At 46.1% G+C, this 22,349-nt stretch overlaps 1 protein-coding gene across 16 annotated transcripts in view; it reads right to left on the bottom strand.

Moving 5' to 3' along the window:
• Window positions 1-22,104, bottom strand: part of HERC3 (HECT and RLD domain containing E3 ubiquitin protein ligase 3) — a 142,016-nt gene extending 119,912 nt beyond the window's left edge. For 3 of the 16 annotated variants that reach the window (XR_002174624.3, XM_033857391.2, XM_019926397.3), the window contains exons 1-4: window positions 21,888-22,080; window positions 19,452-19,514; window positions 13,224-13,283; window positions 8,872-9,137 (exon numbers count right to left, since the gene is read on the bottom strand). Coding sequence is in view for 11 of the 16 variants with exons in the window: in XM_033857391.2 (XP_033713282.1) it covers window positions 8,872-9,097 (226 nt within the window). In the remaining 5 variants the exon portion in view is untranslated. Of the gene's footprint in view, window positions 1-8,871; window positions 9,138-13,223; window positions 13,284-19,451; window positions 19,515-21,034; window positions 21,179-21,225; window positions 21,398-21,887 lie in introns of those variants that run through there. The other 13 variants (XR_012332182.1, XR_004526776.2, XM_019926403.3 and 10 more) reach the window with 13 other exon arrangements.
• Window positions 22,105-22,349: the final 245 nt, after the last annotated feature.

Here is a 22,349-nt window from a genome sequence, read left to right on the forward strand (position 1 = left end):
AGTTTTTTTCTAAAAGCAGACGTGAAGGTGCTGAGTTCCTAAAAGGAACTAGAGATCCTAACATGGAGCAAGATGTAGACTCCACGACTCAAAGGCATTCGCTCGCACACAATATGAAACGAGATGCTACGCGTTGCTTACCCGTCAGCCATCATCCCCTTCTTCCTTGCACCAGAACTCACAAGGCTGCTGGGCCCCGCCCCAGGCCTAGGAGATAAGTAAGCCCTGACTGTGCTAATCAGATGATTCTTATTTCACTTATCAGGCACGCCAGTGAGTGGTCTAGGGTAGGCATGTAACCCAGGCCTGGCCAATGAGACTAAAGAAGACGTATGCAAGGGGGTTCCTGAGAGTTTCCCCATTGTGAAAGGTGACACAAGACACTACCCTTCCTGTCTGCTTTTGAACACAGCTGTGTGAGGATGTGATGCCTGGAGCTGTGGCAGTCACCTGGTGACCACGAGGGGACAAGCCCAAGTAAGAAAGTCAACAAACTAAAGATGGCAGAATAGAAAGGTGGGAAGCACCTGGGTGCTTGATGGTGTCAGTGTGCCTTTTGGTTTAACCAATCCTAGAAATACCTCTCTATGGGCTTTTTATGTGAGATCAGAAATTTTACTCATTGTTCATGCCACATTTAGTTTAGTATTCTGTTACTTGCAACTGAAAGCATCCTGTTACAGGCCCATTGTATTTTTTAACACCTTTATTGGAGTATAATCGCTTTACAATGGTGTGTTGGTTTCTGCTTTATAACAAAGTGAGTCAGCTATACATATACATATGTTCCCATATCACCTCCCTCTTGCATCTCCCTCCCACCCTCCCTATCCCACCCCTCTAGGTGGTCACAAAGCACCGAGCTGATCTCCCTGTGCTATGCAGCTGCTTCCCACTAGCTATCTATTTTACGTTTGGTAGTGTATATATGTCCATGCCACTCTCTCACTTCGTCCCAGCTTACCCTTCCCCCTCCCCATGTCCTCAAGTCCATTCTCTACATCTGCGTCTTTATTCCTGTCCTGTCCCTAGGTTCTTCATAACCCTTTTTTTTTTTAGATTCCATATATATGTGTTAGCATACGGTATTTGTTTTTCTCTTTGACTTACTTCACTCTGTATGACAGACTCTGGGTCCATCCACCTCACTACAAATAACTCAATTTCGTTTCTTTTTATGGCTGAGTAATATTCCATTGTATATATGTGCCACATCTTCCTTAACCATTCATCTTTCGACGAACACTAAGATTGCTTCCATGTCCTGGCTATTGTAAATAGAGCTGCAATGAACATTGTGGTACATGACTCTTTTTGAATTATGGCTTTCTCAGGGTATATGCCCAGTAGTGGGATTGCTGGGTCGTATGGTAGTTCTATTGTAGTTTTTTGAGGACCCTCCATACTGTTCTCCATAGCGGCTGGATCAGTTCACATGCCCAGCAGCAGTGCAGGACATTCCCTTCTCCCCACACCCTCTCCTGCATTTACTGTTTGTACATTTTCTGATGATGGCACAGGCCCATTTAAAAAAAAAAAAAAAACAGGGATCAGACAGGTTCAGACTCCAGAGTAATCTCTTCTTAGGCCATTGCAGAATGCAGAGAGCAAACCACTTACCTTCTTTCAGGTCATGTATAATCCCGTCCGAAGGCCCACCCCCATCAAAGCTTACTGGAAACCTAAAGTAACTGCCTACAAAATGCAGCTGGGCTCGGCATCAGTGGATTGCAGCCTACTTTCTGAACCTGTGGTGAGATCAAATCGCCTGGCCATGTGTTGCCAAACCACTTCGAGTCCTCCAGGAGCATCACGAAGTAGCCCCTGCTGTGCGAAAATACCCACAGTGGCTTCATTTGCTTCCCCTGTCTTTGCAGATTTGGACAGGAATGCTGGGGGCAATCTTAATCACGGTGCAGAGATGTCCCTATGTGGGTAAGCAGCTTTTACAGAGCTCCTAATATATGTGAGGTACTTTTCTCGGGACCAGTAAAGGACCCAAAAAATGGAAAAGAAAGAAAAGACTGTCCTTTAAAACTCAAAATATAAAAATAAGCATAATGTGTGCAGTCTCTCTTAACGCCCCTAGCCTACGTCATTTCCCTCCCCTGGATGTATATACCATTCATCAGACCCTACAGTGTTAAGGGAACCTATAAAAATGATTAACACAATTATTTATATATGTATAAATATAATATAGACTTAATGAATTTATTATTTGTTTATATTCTGGAATAGGAGGATCAAAAAATTGTAATGGAAGGTGTTAAGACAAATTACTATTATAAGCAGTAATAATACCTAGCACTAATTGAGTTCTTATTGATACTCTGGGCCAGCATTATTCCAAACACCTGATATACAACTTACTAAATCCTCACAACAACCCTAATAGATAGATATTATTAACAGTATCCACATGTTACAACTAAGGAAACTGAGACACACAGAGGTTAAGCAACCTTCCCAGAGTCACGCAGCCAGGGAGTGGCAGAGCCAGGATTCTAACCCATTAAGTCTGGTTCCAGAGTCCATGTTCTCATTCATTATACTGCCTGCATAATTAGCTAACACTCTAAATTAAAATCATTCACAATAACGATTTCAATTGCTCTGAGTTATTTAATAATTGTATATAATAGAAATTGCCAAACATGTCTGAATAATGAGAGAAAAAATGATTTAAAATCTGTAAGGGTATGGGACAGTATCTGTTGGAGAGTTACCACAGATTTCAGCATTACATGCTATTAAAGGGCATTTACTCAGGAAGACGAAGATTCTGGTAGCTCTTGAATCACTGTGAAGTATCAGCTGACTAGATAAACTCCATCCACATTGATAAATTCAGAAACATTTCACTTATCCTTGATCTGTCAAGATCACAGATCACCAAGCTAGACAAGAGTTCATCAAACCGGCCAGACAATGAAATCATTGTCACAACACAAAAATTCAAGGGTGGACTTACTAAAATCATGGAACCTCCCTAGAGACTGACCCCATCACCAAAGCGACCCCTGAACAAACCAACCTAAGATAAACCTGAACTTTCTATGCGTGTGGTGGAAAAGATGACATTTCTTAGAAATCAGAATTCAGCACTCACTGTTGGTGACCTGACTTAGACCTAACTCTCCACCACAACTCTTATTTTGACACGCTTAGGACCTTTATCTCTTGCTCGGCACAAGGTGAACTGCGTTATGTAAACTTCACAGGAACACACCTTATTCCCACCTGGCCTATAACCTCCCAAAGGGCAGCTCTGCACTAAAGGTGTTTTGTCCTGACAGTATCTAGAACAAATGGGGAACCTAGTAGTCTAATCACTCCGTAAATATCTGCTGACTGAATGACTGATTGAGAAGTAAGTAATTCAAGGAAATAAAGGAACAAAGAACATGAGGTAAGTTGCGAGGCAAAAGGTATCCGCCTGAGATGTGAATTATCATGTGCTCTTTTCCCCAGATTCTGTGGTACTCAAAAGAGCATAAAACAAAATGACAGTCATCTAAGATGAAAGGGCACTGTTTCTCCGTACCTTTAATCAAAGCACCTGGATCATATGTGGTATTTAACCAGTAAATTAAAGAATGCAAGCTTCTTGGTGGCCAAGTTTGTATCTTTGTTTCTTTTATAAGGACTGAGTGGAAATTGAATATAAACAAGAAAAACACCTTGAAAATAAAATTCTATTGGCCTTCCCAATCAGTCTGAAGTTGAAAAGATATCCATGGACAAAATTCCCGGATTATTAAAACCAAGCTGTCAGTACCCAACCAAAACTCAAACTCAACTCTCTTTCCTCTTCTCCTTTACATACACCTGGGATAATTCTACTGACCTACTTTACAGAACTATCACGAGGATTAATCAGCTTAAAAATGGTAAGCACATGGACAGGAAGAGAGCTTGCAATATCTATCGTTAACCACTTTTACAATTAGCAAATGAACGGAGCCTCTTGTATCACGGCGCAAACCACTGTGCTAATTACTTAAAAGTCCACTGCAAATTTTTAAAGCACAAATAACCTCTCACACTGAAGAATATGCTCATAAATAAGTATATATTTTATAAGACATTCAAATGTCTTTAAGGAAAGCAGGCTGAGTACTACAGACAGAAAAAAGTTAACTGTTGATCAACCACACCAGAAAAACAAAATTATTAAATGACATTTGCCCCTGATCCCTAGGCCTCTGGACCAGAAAGCTGTCCCCTCAGCCGTCAAAGCCGTCAACACCTCCACGGGGTTTGATGACTACCATTCTCATCATCAGAGCGATGATGAATTTATGTAAGCCCTCCCCCACCCGCAATTCCTACCGCGGAAGAGATGGGCCCCTAACAAGCGCAGTGTTGAGATCTGAATATCTGCTATGGTACCTTCTGCCTTTTATATCAGAGTTATGCCCATGGAAGCACGCATTGCAATGTTAGGAAGTCATTACCGGATTTCTTCTGTTTCCTTTCAGCTCAGTTAGTTTGCTTTTCGGCAAAAACCGATTAACGTAACAGAGTTATGGCGTCCTTCAGATGCCCTAGAGCAACCTGATAAGCTGCTTGAAAGTGTTACTTCTACCAGCGTTACCAGCAACCACAGCTCTGGGGACTGAGGCTCCTGAGACGTTCTGCTTTATAAACCTCATTTATCAAACAGCAGGAGAGCTGTTACATATGGTGATGGGCATTACGGAAATACTTAGACTGAATACAAAATGTGAATGTGAATTGGATTAAATTACCTACAAGAAAGAGAGAAACTAACTCAGGAGGAGGCAAAAGGAACCAATCACAGGTGTGAATCGAATAGAGCTGCACAGAAATGTTAGTCTGTTTATAAACTGTTACTCTCGGGGGTTGCCGTGGAAAGGTTTCCTGGGATGTCTAGGCAGAATTTTTATTTACTTATTTATTTTGGCTGAGTTGGGATTCTTAACCACTGTGCCACCAGGGAAGTCCCCAGAATTTTTAAAATTTAACATAGGCTAACCTAAATAATTGCATCTACCACAGTTCCTGCCTCCTCAAGACAGGAAGAAAGGTTAGAGGTTTACATAAATTCAGACCCTCCTGATAACATAAGGATTAGCTTAAGCTGAAATCCCAATATGGGAAATCAGAGTATGGATGGGAAAAGGAGAAGGGTCCCTTCACAAGAAGAGTTGTGTTGACGATGTGGATGGGCGGGAATAAGAGAAGCACGATAAACTGAGGTTAAGTTGTTTGAATTTTTTTCTATGGACCACTAGTTCCTATTTTAATTTAATAAAATATTTCAAGACTTACTTAATGTTCAGTTATAGATTAATCACTTATTTAAAAAAATATTTAGAAAAAAACTCATGTTTTGTTTGCTTGCTTTATTTAAAAAAAACCAAGAGGCACACACGTCTTCCTGTAATGCAGCTCTTGAAACTGTATGTTTTAGGAAATTATGAGATGACTTCATGGGCAAAAACATGAGGAAATTAGTTAATCCTCCTACATTGTCCTAAGCACGGAAACTATCCCTGATTTGGGGGAGGAGATAAGGTTGATATCACAGTGTGAGGGAGAGAATGAAGGAGAAAAATGGGAGAGGGGTATGCATGACAGTAATAACCCAACACCTATTGAAAAAGCTGGACACTGAGTTTAGACAGGGCTTTGATATCCTGCCGATAAAAAATGCTTCTAGGGGGCTTCCCTGATGATGCAGTGGTTAAGAATCCGCCTGCCAATGCAGGGTACACGGGTTCGAGCTCTGGTCCAGGAAGATCCCACATGCCGCGGAGCAACTAAGCCCGTGCACCACAACTACTGAGCCTGCACTCTACAGCCCGCGAGCCACAACTACTGAGCCCACGTGCCACAACTACTGAAGCCCGTGCACCTAGAGCCCGTGCTCCGCAACAAGAGAAGCCACCGCGATGAGAAGCCCGTGCACCGCAACGAAGAGTAGCCCCCGCTCGCCACAACTAGAGAAAGCCCGCGCGCAGCAACAAAGACCCAATGCAGCCAAAAATAATAAATAAATACAATAAAAAAATGCTTCTAAGGGTCACAGACCTCTCCACGTTTGGCCAAAGCACAAAGGAATGAGTCACGGACACACCTAAGCTAAAACCGGCGGCTGCTGGCACACGGGGAACATCTGGGCCTGCGTAACCAGGAGTTTCAGTGCCCGAGGTGTCCTGGAAACATGCTCCCATGCCACACAGAGACACACGCGACGTTGGTCACACAAGGGCAGTGCTAAGAAGGAGAGAAATCCGCGTACAAGGAAAGCACAGTAGCCTCAGAAGCAGCAAACGCAATAGGAAACTATGAGACATGCTCACGGAGGAAAAACAGAAATCCTTTAAGATCGTCGCCAAGGGCTTTATACCACCGCTCCATGGCACCTACAGAATTCCCCCCAAAATGAACTCAGGTACCGTGCAACTTTGCCAGCTAGAGACCGAGTGTAGAAAGGGACACTTCACCATCGGCAGGACAGACTCAAGGCACACGTTCCAAGCGAAGAGCTCTGTCCTTGCGCATCCCCTACATGACCACCTTCTCCCACCTTTCCTTCCCCGCCTCACCCTTTTTAATCCTTCCTACTGCTAAATCCTTTGGTCTGGGCAATGTTGTTGTCTTGCAATGGCAGACCTGCCCACTGCCCCCGGAAGCATGCTCTCTGGGGTGGTGGCCTTTTCTCAAGCTCGCTCCCCCAAGACCACAGGGGTTACTCGGGGATGGCATTCCTGTGGGCCCAGCCATTACAGGCTGCCCGAAACAGGGCCCCTCTGTCACTGACGTCCCCTCCGTGCCTAGCAGCTCCCCAGGTCACAGCTCTCAATAAACACACATAGAAAACAAGCTCACTCTCTTCTTCCCACTCATTAAAACTAAACCCAACTGGCACCCAGATTTAGAACGCACCTACCAATGAGAAAATTCAAAAGAGGGAGGCTCCCTCCCGCAGAATCTTTCCATTCAATGAGGCACTATTCCGCAGCTGCTACGCCGTTTGTAATTAACAGGCAAGCTTAACCAGCGACAGAAATTTCTGGACTCCGCTGCAATTTACACTAGAGCCTGGCTCATTCCAAATTTCAATTGCAAGCACCGGCTGGACTGCGTGGTCGAGCCCGAGAGCCTTCTTGGAACATCGCTGGCTGGAGTCGCTCGCCATCACTCGGCCCTGCCTCCCGGGAGGGAGCAACTGTGGGCAGATGCAGGCTGACCGCCCACCCGGCGCCAGGCACTCTGGCAGGAGGGTCGGCTGGAAGGATGGCAGATGGCACTCAGGCGTATTCACCACGCTGCCATCTGCACATCTCTGCTATCGCTGGCCTGCAAGGGCTTCGGCTTCCTTTTTCACCTGCCATCCCAGGTCCCATCCTCTGGCCCCAGGTCTTAGGACCAAGGTGAGCCCTGAGGCACCTCTGGGCGGCTGGCCCCACCCAGAGGCGGCCTGACAGAAGGCAGGGTCACGGAGAAAACAGACAGGAGGGTGGGAGGACAGCGGCCTTCAGGGAGACCTCTTTACCATCTGAATCTCCTTCTTCAAGAACTACAGAACAGCAGGGAGTCACCTTTTCCAGGAAAGGAGCTGAGGTTTGGAAATACAGAGTCAGAGGGGAGGTAACGCCTCCTCCACCAGGTGTGTCTGGCTCCAGAGTCCCCCCCCACCGTGGTGTCTCAGCAGGCGTTACCACAAAGATCTCCTGGTCCCCAAAACATTCCCTTCAAAGGCTGGCCAGGGTGGGTACAAGTCCTCCAGGATCACCGGTGTAAAGCGGGCCTTACGGGTCTCTTAAAGTGGGCCTTGAATGTAGACATTCCCCCCAGACAGGAGCACACCTTGGGCTGGGACCTGCCATCAACCCCCCTGCAGGCATCAGCTGTGGGATGCTGCTCTCAGCTGGGGAACAGGGCGTGCGTAGGCGCGCCACGCAAGACACAAGTGAGGTTTTACAGGAGGCGAAAAAGGACCGCGGTTTTTTCCAATATGAAAAATACTTTTTAAAGTCAAAAACCTTCCTGCCACTTCCGTAACAGCTGTTTATTTTAATTTTGTATTATATTCATCGGTTAAACACATAATGGTTAGGATTTACTAACTCAATTAATGAACTGATGGCCCTGTGAACTGCATTTTTATTTCAGTGAACAACAGGATCTACTTACATTTGAAAACACGTAGTATGAGGTGCGTTGTACACAGAAAGGTGTACATACACGTGTGGCCCGTGCTACAGACCCCTTCCTAGAACTCCGCAGAGTCCAGGGCCCACAGCTTAGGAGCCCCTGGCTAGAACACTGGGCACTGCTCCAGGTGGGCAGGCCTGGGGCGGTGGCTTCTCAAGGAGGCTCTAATGAGGGAACCAGGAGGCAAAGAATGGGCCAGGAGCCCACAAATCCTGCTTCACATACTTCACAATTTAGCCTTAAGACCAGCCCTGCAGCCCTTTATCCAAGGGTCAACATAAAGATTAATGATTACAAGTGAATACTGATACATGCTATGGGAGAGAATAACTATGAGAAAAGAGGGAGGCAGGCACAGGGGGAAAAAAAAAAAAAAGCTCACCCTAATGCCAAACTGACTTTCCTAAAAGAACACAAAAGAATAAAATTCTCTAGACAAAACCCAGCAAGGCTGTTTTTCCATGAAGCTTGGGCCTCTTGATGTGATTTGGACTGAACAAAAGAGACAGCAAGTGACAAAGAAAACGGCACATGCTAGCGTGAAAAATACTACACAGTTCCAATTTAAGACCCTACCTCATCATTTCTCACCAAAAGGAGAGCCTCCCTGAAAGGTCAACACTTGGTGAGGAAACCTTCGGCCAGCCTCGCCCGTCATCGAGGCTGCCTAGGTGCACTCACCTGGCTTGTTTCCTTCCCTCTCGTGGCCCAGCTGCCCCTTGGTGTTCAAACCGCACGTGTAAACTTCCCCATCCTCCAGCAGGAACACGGAGTGGCTTCCTCCGCAGGCCACTTCCTTGACGCTTCTGTCGGATACAAATCCACACACCTGTGGCTCGGCCACAATCCCTTGCAGGTTAGTGCTCATCCCAGGTTGGCCCAGAGACCAATATCCCCAACATAACATCGTTCTTGTCCTTCAGGGAGTCATGTAGCCTAGAAGAGAGCTTTGTAAGAAAAAAAAAAAAGGTGCGGGGGAATCAGAAAAAAAAAATCACTTTAAGGAATAAACGTAATCAATTTTAAAGAAGCCCCCCCTTAATATTCTTCAGATACTTTGCATCTCAAAATAAAACATATTAATATTGCTGAAGGTAGTTATAATAATAATGCTATTTTTTTGTTTTAGTAAGAGTTTTAAAAAATGTCTAAAGAGGGCTTCCCTGGTGGCGCAGTGGTTGAGAGTCCGCCTGCCGATGCAGGGGACACGGGTTCGTGCCCCGGTCCGGGAAGATCCCACATGCTGTGGAGCGGCTGGGCCCGTGAGCCATGGCCGCTGAGCCTGCGCGTCCGGAGCCTGTGCTCCGCAACGGGAGAGGCCACGACAGTGAGAGGCCCGCGTACCGCAAAAAAAAAACGTCTAAATAAATTTTGTGTAAAGGAACAGTGAACACAGACAGAATGTGGCTTTCAGATCACTGATGAAGAACTGAGTCCAGGAGCCTTGCTGAAACAATGTCTGCAAACCATGATGTCAATACCTGTTTTGAAACTACCCTCATGACTTCAGCTTGTCCTCTCTTGTTGCACCTTTCCTTTGAGTTTTCTGGTTTTGGGTTTTTTTAAACTAACTAATTTTGAACTAACTCACTCCTTTAGGTAGCCAATTGTTAACTTGCATAGTAGTAATTCACTACTCAAAACAAAAATTAGAAACGGGAAAAAAAATGCTATCTTCTCTGCCATTCCCTCTTACACATCCTTCAGGATCTGGGTCAAGCTTCAGTTCCTACCTGAGAGCCTCTAGGGACCATGCCAGCCCCAGTCAGCCTGCATCTCTCTGACACATCTACTATACGGCCTTGACTGGAAACTTCCTCTGTCTCTTATAACTTAACATCTCAGCCAAATTCTAATGGCCTCAGGCAGAGACCACAGCACGACACATACCTCTCTGATTTAGCAGGTGCTCAGTCAACCTCTGGCTGACTGATGACAGCTGACTACCCCAAAGTTTCACCACCATTTAAGAATTCATGCTTCCTTTTCGTACAAACAACAACTAAAACTAGAACTACCATATGACCCAGCAATCCCACTACTGGGCATATACCCTGAGAAAATGATAATTTGAACAGATACATGCACCACAATGTTCATTGCAGCACTATTTACAATAGGCAGGACATGGAAGCAACCTAAGTGTCCATCGACAGATGAATGCATAAAGAAGATGTGGCACATATATACAATGGAATACTACTCAGCCGTAAAAAGGAACAAAACTGAGTTATTTGTAATGAGGTGGATGGACCTAGAATCTGTCATACAGAGTGAAGTCAGAGGGAGAACAAAAAATACCATATGTTAATGCACACATATGGAATGTTAAAAAGCAGTACCGATGAACCTAATGGCGGGGCAGGAATAAAAACACAGATGTAGAGACCGGACTTGAGGGCGCAGGGTGGGAAGGGTAAGCTGCAATGAAGTGAGAGAGTGGCATGGACATATACACACTACCAAATGTAAAATAGATAGCTAGTGGGAAGCAGCTATCTATTTTACATTACATTACATTACATCTGCTCAGTGCTTTGTGACCACCTAGAGGGGTGGGATAGGGAGGGTGGGGGGGAGATGGAAGAGGGAGGGGATATGGGGATATATGTATATGTATAGCTGATTCACTTTGTTGTACAGCAGAAACTGACACAACATTGTAAAGCATTTATACTCCAATAAAGAACATGAAAAAAAATGTTATTCTGATTATTAAATGCAATCATGGGAAGGAAGGGAGGAGAGATAAGATGCAAACTAGGGATGGGGCTGGGGGGGCGGGGAACAACAGACATTTAAAAAGAGCAGCAAGATCACAGTCTAGTCATAATTTAATTTCCCCAATTTGCTCAGCTGCTGTATTTGTACTAATTACTTTCTTCATTTTTAATGTTTCATGAGTTTGTCTTATCTCTCCTACCAATAATTACATAAACACCATAGTGCTTACTATACCGCAGTCACTGTACTAATAAGCATTTTGTATCATTGTTTCATTTCATCCTAACAACTCTGTACCCTAAGCACTATTGTTAGCCTCATTTTCAGATAAAGCAAGGCTCAGAGAGATTAAGAAGCATGCTCAAGGTCACAGAGCTGGAAGGCACACAACCAGGCTACGAGTCTAGGCCTGAAGCCAATGTGCATGCTCTTATCCACTGGGCTACACGGCCACCCAAGCAGATCCATACATCACCTACTAGAGCAAGAGCACACACCAAAGAAACGTATGGAGTGATGTAGTCAGTATACAACACAAGAGGTCTTAGAAACTTGAAAATAAAGGTGCCCTCAGAGAGTGAAAGTAGTCAGAATTAAGAGATAAAGGATGAGATTAGGCAGCTGAGGCATTAAGCCATCCTCTTAACCAGACAAATACAATGTGTCTAAAAATATGGCATTAAGAGCTGGACTTCCCTGGTGGCACAGTGGTTAAGAATCCGCCTGCCAATGCAGGGGACACGGGTTCGAGCCCTGGTCCGGGAAGATCCCACATGCTGCGGAGCAACTAAGCCTGTGCGCCACAACTACTGAGCCTGAGCTCTAGAGCCTGCGAGCCACAACTACTGAGCCCACGAGCCACAACTACTGAGCCTGTGCTCTAGAGCCCGCGAGCCACAACTACTGAGCCTGCGCTCTAGAGCCCACGAGCCACAACTACTGAGCACACGAGCCACAACTACTGAGCCTGTGCTCTAGAGCCCGCGAGCCACAACTACTGAGCCCACATGCCACAACTACTGAAGCCAATGCGCCTAGAACCCGTGCTCCACAACAAGAGAAGCCACTGCAACGAGGAGCCCTTGCACCGCAACGAAGAGTAGCCCCCACTCGCCGCAACTAGAGAAAACCCGTGCGCAGCAACGAAGACCCAATGCAGCCAAAAATAAATAATTTATTTTAAAAAAAAAAAAGGCCTTTGGGACACAATCAAAGCCTCACTTTAGATAGGACAAAGTATTTCTTTTAAAAAAAATAAAAGAAGCTCTGATTGTATGTTTACATACGCAAAGGTCTACAAACAATGCTGACACCAGCTTTATTCGTACTAAACAAAAATGGCAACAACCCAAATGTCCATCAACATGGACACTACTCATCAATAAAATACAATGGAACACATTCATCAATTAAAAAGGGCCACGACTGAAATGCACTTAATGTAAGAGAAAGCTGCAACCCAATGTGGTATGACCTTTCTGAAGAATGAAGGTTAGTTTAAAATAAATTCCTCAAAGGTGTTAAGGACTGCCCTTTTGTCTAATCTCTCTCCTCAAGTCCCTCTTTATCTGGTAACAAACCCTACGCCCTCCTGCACAAAGGTGAGCGTGACCCTGGCCAAGCCAGTCAGAGAAGGCCACCCCTAAGCCACTGGGATTGGTGCAGGGAGAGGTTCACACTCCCAACTGGGCCAGAGTCCTCCCCCATTAAGTCCCATGGAGCTCTGATGGAAGACTGCCTCTTGCCTCTGAAGGTAACTGTAGCTGCTGGAAGCTCCCTTCCCTGTCACACAGAGGATACCTGTAGGACATTGGGAAGCTACCAGCCAGAAAGGTTCAAAGACAGGAGACAGAGAGAGTCCCACTGATGCTGACTGAGCCTTGGATCTCCTCTTGCCTAGGGCCAGCACCCTGACCGTCACTCTTCCTGAGTACAGTTGTGTTTCATTACTCATGAATTCCATACTTGTGAATTGCCTACTCACCGATATTTACTTGTAACCTCAAAGTCAATACTCGGAGCCTTTTTGCAGTCATTCCCAGACATGTGCAGAGAGGTGAAAAATTTGAGCCACTCTCTGTGCACGTTCCCAGCTGAAGTCAAACAGGATGATGCTCTACGCTCTTGTCTCAACTCTCACGCTGTAAGCAAGTGATCTTTTTGACTCTGCTTGGTGCCACAGTTCTCATACTTTTATATTGTTCTGTTGGTGATTTTGCTGTTTAAAATGCCCCCCAAGCATAGGGCTGAAGCACTGTCTAGTGTTCCTAAGGACACGAGGGCTGTGATATGCCGCACAGAGAAAGTACCTGTGATAGATGAGCTGCGTTCATGCGTGAGTTCCAGTGCGGCTGGCTGTGAGTTCAATGCTAATGCAAAAAAGAGGAAATTCATGGATCAGTACATGTGGCCGCTCTGGAAAGTGCTAAAGTAACATCTATAGTGCATAATGAAGCTACAGAAGAGACAGAAAAGCCACTGAATATCTGGAGATTCATGAAATGATGCCTGATTGTAGCGTGTAGTAGACAGCACTGCTGTGAGGCTGAAAGCCAAAGAAACTTGCTGTCACGTTACCCAGGGTCAGGAAAATGTTAAAAAAAAACTCTTCCTGACTAGTGTTTCATGATAAAGAAATACTGTATAGAGTTAATCATTTGTAAGAAATAGACATCAAATAAGGTGTCTAAAAAGAAACACACTTTTTTCTAGATTTTTTTTTTTTCTTTTGGCTCCACCACAAGGCTCGTAGGATCTTAGTTCCCTGACCACGGATCGAACCCGGGCAGTGAAAGCACAGAGTCCTAACCACTGGACCACCAGGAGATTTCCCCCCAGAAACACACTTAAACATATATGAAACAAGGTTACGTATTCATCTGTTGACCAGAGGCTCTTAGCAGGAACCTAACTAACCCTGTGTTTCCCCAGGAGCAATGGCTCAGTCTTTATTAATGTGGTGTCCTCAGCAACTTCATAGAACTTAACTACCACGAAAAATAAGAATCACCTCTATGCAGTCTAAGAAGTCCCTTCTTTGTCTGCTTAAGAAGGAATGTCTGAATTGGATTTGTCACTCGAAATTTAAAAAAAACTCCTACCTGATAATATTAACATTACACTATTGATAACAACAGCAGGTAAGGCTTCATTTGAGCTTATACTGAGTGCACTTTTCTACGTGGTTCACAGATACTAAATCATTTAATTTTCTACGAGGTAGGTACGGCTCTTATCAACTCAAATTTGTAGATGAAGAAAGTGAAGACAAAAAGAAAAGAGAATGAAGAAAAAGAAAGTGAGACAGAAAGTGCTGAAGTGACTTGACTGAATCACACAACGAGGCAGTGGCAGAGCTAGGATTTAAGCCCAGAGAATGTGCTCTTGACTAGTGTGCTACACAGTAAGGAGTCTAGGAAATGGACAGCCAGTCAGAACTTCCCAATACCTCCAGCTCTGTCCAGAGAGAAAGGGTACCATAACCAGTCAAGCTGACTATCTGATCTGCTAAGTAATTATTACCCAATAATGGAGATGGGGAGATCAGACTCCATAACGTTCATCATTACGTTTACCCAGCCACTTGCACTGCTTAGATTCCATGATTAATACGCAATCTTAAATAACTTGGTTTCCAAGGCAGATACTACTACGGGGAAAGAATACTGTGCCCAGCTGTCCAGCATCCCAGCCTTCTTGGCATTTCTACTTCTCGTTGTTAATTTGGCATCCTGGATCTATCAGTTTCTTATAAGTCTGTTTAACATGATTCAGGCCTTGAGCGTCAGCTGAACTCTGATGCTCTGGCCAACTGCAAGCCTGGGTAAGCAGCCTGAGGTATGGCCTCATCCCTGACTGACTAGTAGAAACCGTTTATGAAAAGAGATAAATAGGGCTATTGTTAAAATCCTGCCCACATGAATTACAGTCATGCAATCTTCAAGTAGTCAAATGAAAACTACTTATTCAAAAGACGCAGACATAGAGAACGGACTTGAGAACACGGGGAGGGGGAAGGGTAAGCTGGGACGAAGTAAGAGAGTGGCATGGACTTATATGCACTACCAAACAGTAAAATAGATAGCTAGTGGGAAGCAGCCGCATAGCACAGGGAGATCAGCTCGGTGCTTTGTGACCACCTAGAGGGGTGGGATAGGGAGGGTGCGAGGGAGACGCAAGAGGGAAGAGATATGGGAACATATGTATAACTGATTCACTTTGTTATAAAGCAGAAACTAACACACCATTGTAAAGCAATTATACTCCAATAAAGGTGTTAAAAAAAAAAACAAAACTATTTATTCAGAGGTCACTAAATAGCAACCACAGAGAAGATGTATTCCTATCAAAGAATTATTAACCCTAACTGGAGATATGGTCTAGCTCCTCACGGCACCCTGCCAAAAGTAGAGAAGAAGGCACCCAAAGCGTCTAGCTTTCAGGAGAGAAGTTCAGTGCGTTGAAGAGAAGTCAGATATTAATTCAGCTTTCACTTCAAGTACACTCTGGTGGAACCCCCGAACCTAGGAGCTGTTGGTGTCCGTGAATTTTAAGGTCTGTCTCTGGCAATGTTCTTCATCACTGGGCATCTGGATCTCCTGGGTCCTCTCACCCACTTTTCCTCACTCATCATCTCTCCCTTGCTTCTAGAGGAGTAGAATCTTTCACTTCCCTTCAAAACACACAATGATAAAAGGTGCCACAGAAGAATACAGGACGACACACCGGCTCAGCACCCGCACCCGCCACCTTGGCTGTCCTGGGCCACTCCAGTCCGGCCCCTCCATTTCCTGCCTCTTATCTCCCCATCGCAAAACAAAAAGAAGAAAGATGGACCTTCCGTTCCTTCCCTCCATGTCACATCTCGTACTTTTCCCAGCCCTTCTCCTCATCTATTTTTGGTAAAAGACTCAGGATAATGTTAGCAGGGCTTAAGGGTCAAAAGGACCAAAGTTCAAGCCCCAGAGTGACCACGTGCTAGCTGTGAAACCTTGGGGAAGATATTTAAACACTCGAAGCCTGGTTCCTGTCCCTAAAGTGGCAAGAAGAGCAACAGGGCTGTTGAGGACCAGTGACAGGATGTGAGTAACAAGCGCTTAGCACGGGGGCCCGGCACTCAGTGCAGGTGGCCGGTCGCTGTCCACAGCTGCAGCACCTGCTCTAGGTGCAGGACTCTGCTCTGGGTCCTCAGCACGCAGGGAAGCTCCCCAGCGGGCTGGGGTGTGACTCCCTCCTTCCTGTGCTTAGCGTCTGCTGTTCCGCCAGATGTGCGCTAGGGCAAGGCGGCGCTACCCTGGCTGGCATAACTCACACGTAGGAAAGTCGAGGTTGCAAGGACAAAGTGTTTTGTATGTATTTCCTTTTCAATTCTGGGGAGGCCAAGCGGGGAGGGGGGGTAGATAAATCTCCTTTTATCAGTCCTAGAGAGCTGAATGCTAAAACACAAGCTGCAATTCCTAAACTTTGTCTTACTAATCAGACTGTGCAAACATCAGCCTAACAACTGATTCTTATTTCTCTGAAAGTCACTAAAACCTAACTAACGCTCAGGCAGGACTTCTAATCTCATTTACGATAGGGATAAGCTTTGTTTCACATAAGCTCAGAAGCCTTTACCTACATGGTGTACGGGGAAGGGAGGGTCTTTTCCAACAGCAGGGAAAGAGAATGTCCCAGGCTTCAGTGCTGCGCAGGCACTCCCCAAATCCAAGCTTTGAATAAATCTGGAGCCAAAACTCCAATGCAGAATTAACTCCAGTAACAAAGAAGATGTATTCTCATGACATACTTTATTGCCCGAAGTTTACTACCACAGGCGGAAACGGCACACAAGGCAGAGAGAAGTTTTCAACAGTGTGAATCCACTCCTTGCTGGTTTCTCTCTTTCCCTTCAGCTGGACTTTGGTCCTCTGACCCTTTTAGCCAACACAGGAAACATTCCTACCCCTCCCCTGATGATCCCTGCACAGGTGGGGTCTTCTTTCCTACCTGGTGTTGGGCTTTGTACAACTAGAAGAATGATCTTTCCATTGTCTGCATAAGGCTCCGTCTGCCTTCAGAAAAAGACACCTGACCAGACTGGCAAGAATTAAAAAGTCTGGCGGTGCCGAGTCAAGGATATAGAGCAACCAGGACTCTGACCCGCAGCTGGTGGGAGTGTAAGTTGGCAGAACCACTTTGGAAAACAAGTGGGCATGAGTTCTAGTGAAGATGAAGCTGTAAATACCCCACGGCACAGTAATTCCATTCCTAGGTACACGACCAGCACGGTCCAGCTTATCAAGTATCTACAGTGCTCCTTCGATCTGCTGAGCCCTGGAGATACAGAGATGAGTAAAACCTGGAAACTGAGAACTCTGTGATGGAAATGTTCCATGTCTGTACTGTCCAGTGTGGTGGTCACAAGCGACAGGTGTCTCCTGGGCACCTGAAAGGTGCTTAATGTGACTGAGGAACTGACATTTTCATTTCATTTCATTTTAATTATTTTAATATCAGTAGTCACACATAGCTCGTGGCTATCCTACTGTACAATGCAGCAAGAAACTCAGGAATATATGCCCCAAGGTATATGCACGAGAACATTCATTTCAGGATTATCTGAAATATACAGAACAAAGACAACCCAAGCGTCCATCTGTAAGGAAACGGATGAGCTGCAACACATACGTAAAACAGAATGCTGTACAGCAGTGGAAGAGCAATGACTTCCATCCACAAACATCCGTGCAGCTAAATCTGAATAATGGCGTTGAGGAGGGGAAAAACTCACAGAAGAATTCAGAACGCGATGCATCTTTACAAAGTCCAAACACAAGTAGAACAAGTATTTGGAGATAAAAACATTAGTGGTGCTAAAGCTACGAAAGAAAAGCAAAAAAATGATCAATACAAAGACTGAGAGAGACCTGTGTATATGTGACAAGGAAGGGGACCTTCTGGAAGGAGCACAAAGGGAGCTTCAGTAGCGTGGCTGATGTTCCGCTTCTGTCCTTTTATTGTTGTTTGGAGAACATGTATTACACATACTGTTTTATGCTTTCAGACACTTCACAGTCTTTTAAAGAACGAAAAGTACTATTGAGGTAAGATCACTGCTTCTTGCATCTTACCCACCAATTCCCCATCCATGAGCAGACTGAGAGCTTCTCCATGTAGGGAACCAGGTTTTACTCATCTGTGTATCTCCCGTCCCCAGCATAACAAAGGAGCGCCGCAGGTGCTTCGTAAGTGCCTAGAAAACTGAACCCGAATCTGAGAAAACCAGATCTCCCACCATCTAAAGTTGTTAACAGTTTTGTTTGCCCGGTTCCGTTAGATACACATTCCCTAAGCAGTAACAAAAAAACAACAGTGTATTTCCTCCATTCTCAGTGTGCTCTCCCCTCACCACATTTTAGCGGATCTGAAAGCAGAATGCCTTCTACGATCCAAGCTGTCATTAAATAATGGTGTTTCTCAATGCTAGCATCGAGGAACGGAAGCTCCATGAAGGAAGGACTGAGCCTCTTTGCTCATTTCTCTACCCCTAGAGACTAGACTAGTGTCTGGCACAAGGGAGGGCTCAACCGATACTTGTTGAATGAAGAAAAAGTAATAGTTACTATTACTGCAAGCCTACCGTGTGTCTGAATCTGTGCTAAAAACCTTACATAGATTATTTAATTTGCCCTTTACTATAACCTCAAGACTTAGCAAAGTTAAGTCACTTGACCAAGAGCACGTAAATAAGTACTAGCTGTGGTGGAAACTTACTTAGTTTAAGTGGCAAAGGCAGGATTCAAATCTCATCTCCCAGACTCCAAAGTCCACGCTCTTAAACATGATGTTATACCACCACTTAAATAAAACAAAGCCAAGCTATACTCCTTCTCCAATTTTAAAAACAAATGTTAAAAGAAGAACGTTGCACATAGTAAGTGAGCTCACATTAGCTGAATCACTGGCGATGTTCGTGGGTAACTACAGCTACAACCAACCTGTGTAAGCCAGAGACAGGAGGGATGCGTGAGGCCACCTCAACAGAGTTAGCCAGGCTTTCCTCCACATTCACCGGAACTTACAGTGAGTCTAGTTCACTTACTGGCTCACACACAGAAACACACGCCCCTGACACCAGCAAGTGCTGTTTCTAAATGTGGTAAATGTCTAAAGGGGGCAGAGTTATATCATCAAAGGGGTCATCTTATTAAAGAGACCTTAAAAATCCATTTGATCCAACCTCCAGGCAAGAGACTGACATTCCTAACCTCATTTTAATGGCAGCTGAAGTTAACTTTGGTCCTCTGAGAAGTAACTGGTTGAATCCAAGACCAGAAACTAGGTCTCCTACTTCCTGGGCTCACTTTGTTCTCTTCACTCCGTCACAGTGAAAGAAATCAGTAAGGATTTGTTAAGGTCCCTCTCTAGGCAGCTATACTAATCCGAGCCCTTTACGTAGATTATCCTGTTTAATCTTCTTATCTCTTCTGTGAGTTAGATATTATTCCCAAGTACAAGATGAGGAACCTGAGGTTCAGAGAAATTAAGTAACTCACCACAGGTCACACACACTTGGCATCTGTACTTAAGCCAGAATGGTTCCACCTCACACTGCAGATCTGCAAGTTAAAGAAAAAACAATTAACATTAATACAGAATGCTACAAAGTGCTTTCATGTTATTGAAAACAAAATGAAAAGCAAACTTCTGAAAATAAGAATATCTTTAAATTATGCAAGCTTGAATATTCCCCCAACATTGTATCTCAGGACTGGAGTTTAGTTAAACACCAATAAGATAACCACTGACCAACTATGAAGATGTCACCTCTAAACGTGAAGTTACAGTCAACTGGACAGTCAGCTCAGTTGGTTACAGCATGATGCTAAAAGTGAACTTAGAGACGCACCTTTAAAAATTCCTAGCGTTTGTAGTAGATGTAAAAATAAAGTTATTTTAAAACCTCCCGTTTAGGTTTAAAAAGATGCATTTTTGAAAAGTAATTCACTTTTTTCCTCCATTTTTCCATGTACCACACACATTATAGCTTATTTTGCTACAGCCGTTTTGATGTCTTTCTCGACTTTCCTTCCTTCTCATCACCGCATCCTCTTTCATGCAAAACAAGATGGGACTATCTAACAGGCACCTTAAGTCTCTCAAAAGAAAAGTACAGTACTGCATGATTCTAAGATACTAGCATCATAATTTTCTTTCTATGTAAGAAGCTGCCTTTCAATTCGGGGACTATTACTTCTATTGCAGCAAAACTATCTTGTGTCTCCAGTAGTGGTACAACTCTCATTATGTATTTTTTTTAAGTTTTAAATTATTATGCAAATCTTAAGAAATTTAAATCTGTTACTCGGAATGAAATGCTTTAACCAATGGCTCCAACCACACCATTTGGAACATTTTGGAATCTCTGTTTCTTTTTTCAAAAATAAAATCCCAACTACTAACTGGAAAAGTAAAACTGCCTGCTAACCAACTGTGTTTCTTTTTTTTCATGCCAAGGGAGGAGTTCTGCCAAAGAGATTTCAAGTCTTCCTCCTTGATTCCTGCATCCTTTCTCCAGAAGGTTCCTAGCCTCCACGCGGTCAACGATGTGTAATTCATCGGTTTTGCTTTAAAAGGGCGTTAAGTACACTACTCCTCTTTCCTGGTTTATAATGCCACCCCCTTACCCCCCAGGGTAAAGGAAAGTAGGAAAAGGGAGAGCTACACAGTAATCTGCTACTAAAACAAGACAGCATCTCTCTCCAGAGTCACTGCGTTTAAAAAGGGTGTTAATCCTCATTTTATTTCACTTTTCTTTCTCCTCAGTCTGGAGTTAAAAAAGCAGCTCACTCGATGTTATCAAATCATCAGATGAAATGTTCTAGAAATAGCCTCCTATTTGTGGAAAGAGTCAGGAGACACAAAAATGGAAGAGAGCGCTTGAACCGTCTTTCCTAAAGCATTCCGTGCGTAATGAATGCAAAAGCAAAATCCTGGAAGGCTTAGCTCTGAACTTAAGGTACTTCCAGATGGGGCTAATTAAAAAGCTAAAGTAAAACGGAATCACAAAACAACCAGAAACGCTGATACACCAAAAGCAAAGTTCAAATACACATATCCCGGAGCCCGGGGCGCATACCCCGAATCAGTGCACAGCTGCTTTAGGTGCGGTCTCTACAGCCCTCCCCGGCTCGTCTGTTTCAGGTTACACAGGCTAGTCTCGGTCGGCTGCCCGGTGCGCCCACTCCACACATTCGCAGATGACTCAAAGCGCCACCTGCCCCCGCACGCCCCAGTTCCTGACACCCCCGCGCCCGTCCGCGCACTTACGTGTCCACACACACACACGCACACACACGTGTCCGCACACACCCTCGCCCCGGCTCCGCCCAGGAGGCGGACTCCGGACAGGCAAACCGAGCCCCGCCTCGGTCAGGTGGGTGGCGCTGTCACCGCGGCCGCCGAGCCCCCCATGTCCCCAGCGCCAACTCCTCGCGGCCGCCGGGGTTCCCCCAAGCGCACAGGCCTCGGCAGCTCCCACTGCGCGGGGCAGAGTCTGCGCCCCTCGCCGCAGCGGTGTCGCCGAAGCCCCGGAATTTAAATAGGGGCGGGCGGGGAGGAAGGGGAGGATCCTCTTTTTGACTTTCGGCGTCGCAGTTCCTCCCCGTCCGCAGGCAGCCGAGTCGGGGTGAGGGGCGCTCCAGTCTCTGGAGCGGCTTCCGGCCTCCCCGGGCGCTAGGGCTCTGTAGGTCACAGGGAGCGCCCCGAGGACGCCGGGGAGGCGCGCGCGAGGCCCCCGCGCGCCCGCGCCCCGCAGGCACTGCAGGCGCCGCGCCCAGACCTCCGCGCGCGCCCTGCCCCGGGCTGTCGCGGGAGGCGCCCCGCAGCCGCAGCGGCAGCCGCCCCTCCGAGAGCCGCGCGCGGACCGCCGTGCCGCGGCGCGGCTCCGCGGTGCCCTCCTTCCTGGAACCCGGCCCCCGCGCCCCGCGCACCTCGGCGGCCGCTGAACCGCCGCGCGGGATTCCGACGGTGACGGCTCCACCGACCCGGCTCAGGGTTTCTCCAATTTCGGCGTCACAATAATAAGGAAGTTTCCCCGCAAGCCTGCGGGCGGCGGAATGTGCCGGGTGAAGGATGGCGCGCACGGCCAATGGGCGGCCTTCTGGGGCGGGCCCGCACCCCCGGCGGCCGCGGCGGAGCCCGAGGCGGGGCGGCGAGGTCCGCGGGCGGGAGGCGGGGAGAGGCCGAGGCCCGGGAGGGCGGAGGGGGCGGGCCGAGCTGAGGGCACCGGCGGGCCTGGCGAGAGGACGGCCGGGCAGGTGTGTGTCGGCCAAGAGCCGACTGCAGGATGCAGAGCACCCGCGCCGGAGGCGGACTGCTTTTCACTGGCGGGCAGGGGAACGAGACGGATCCGCGGTTGGCTTTCCCGGTTCTGAGCGCTCAGTCTTATTAAA

Source organism: Tursiops truncatus, chromosome 5, assembly GCF_011762595.2.
Source record: "Tursiops truncatus isolate mTurTru1 chromosome 5, mTurTru1.mat.Y, whole genome shotgun sequence".
NCBI lineage: Eukaryota > Metazoa > Chordata > Mammalia > Artiodactyla > Delphinidae > Tursiops > Tursiops truncatus.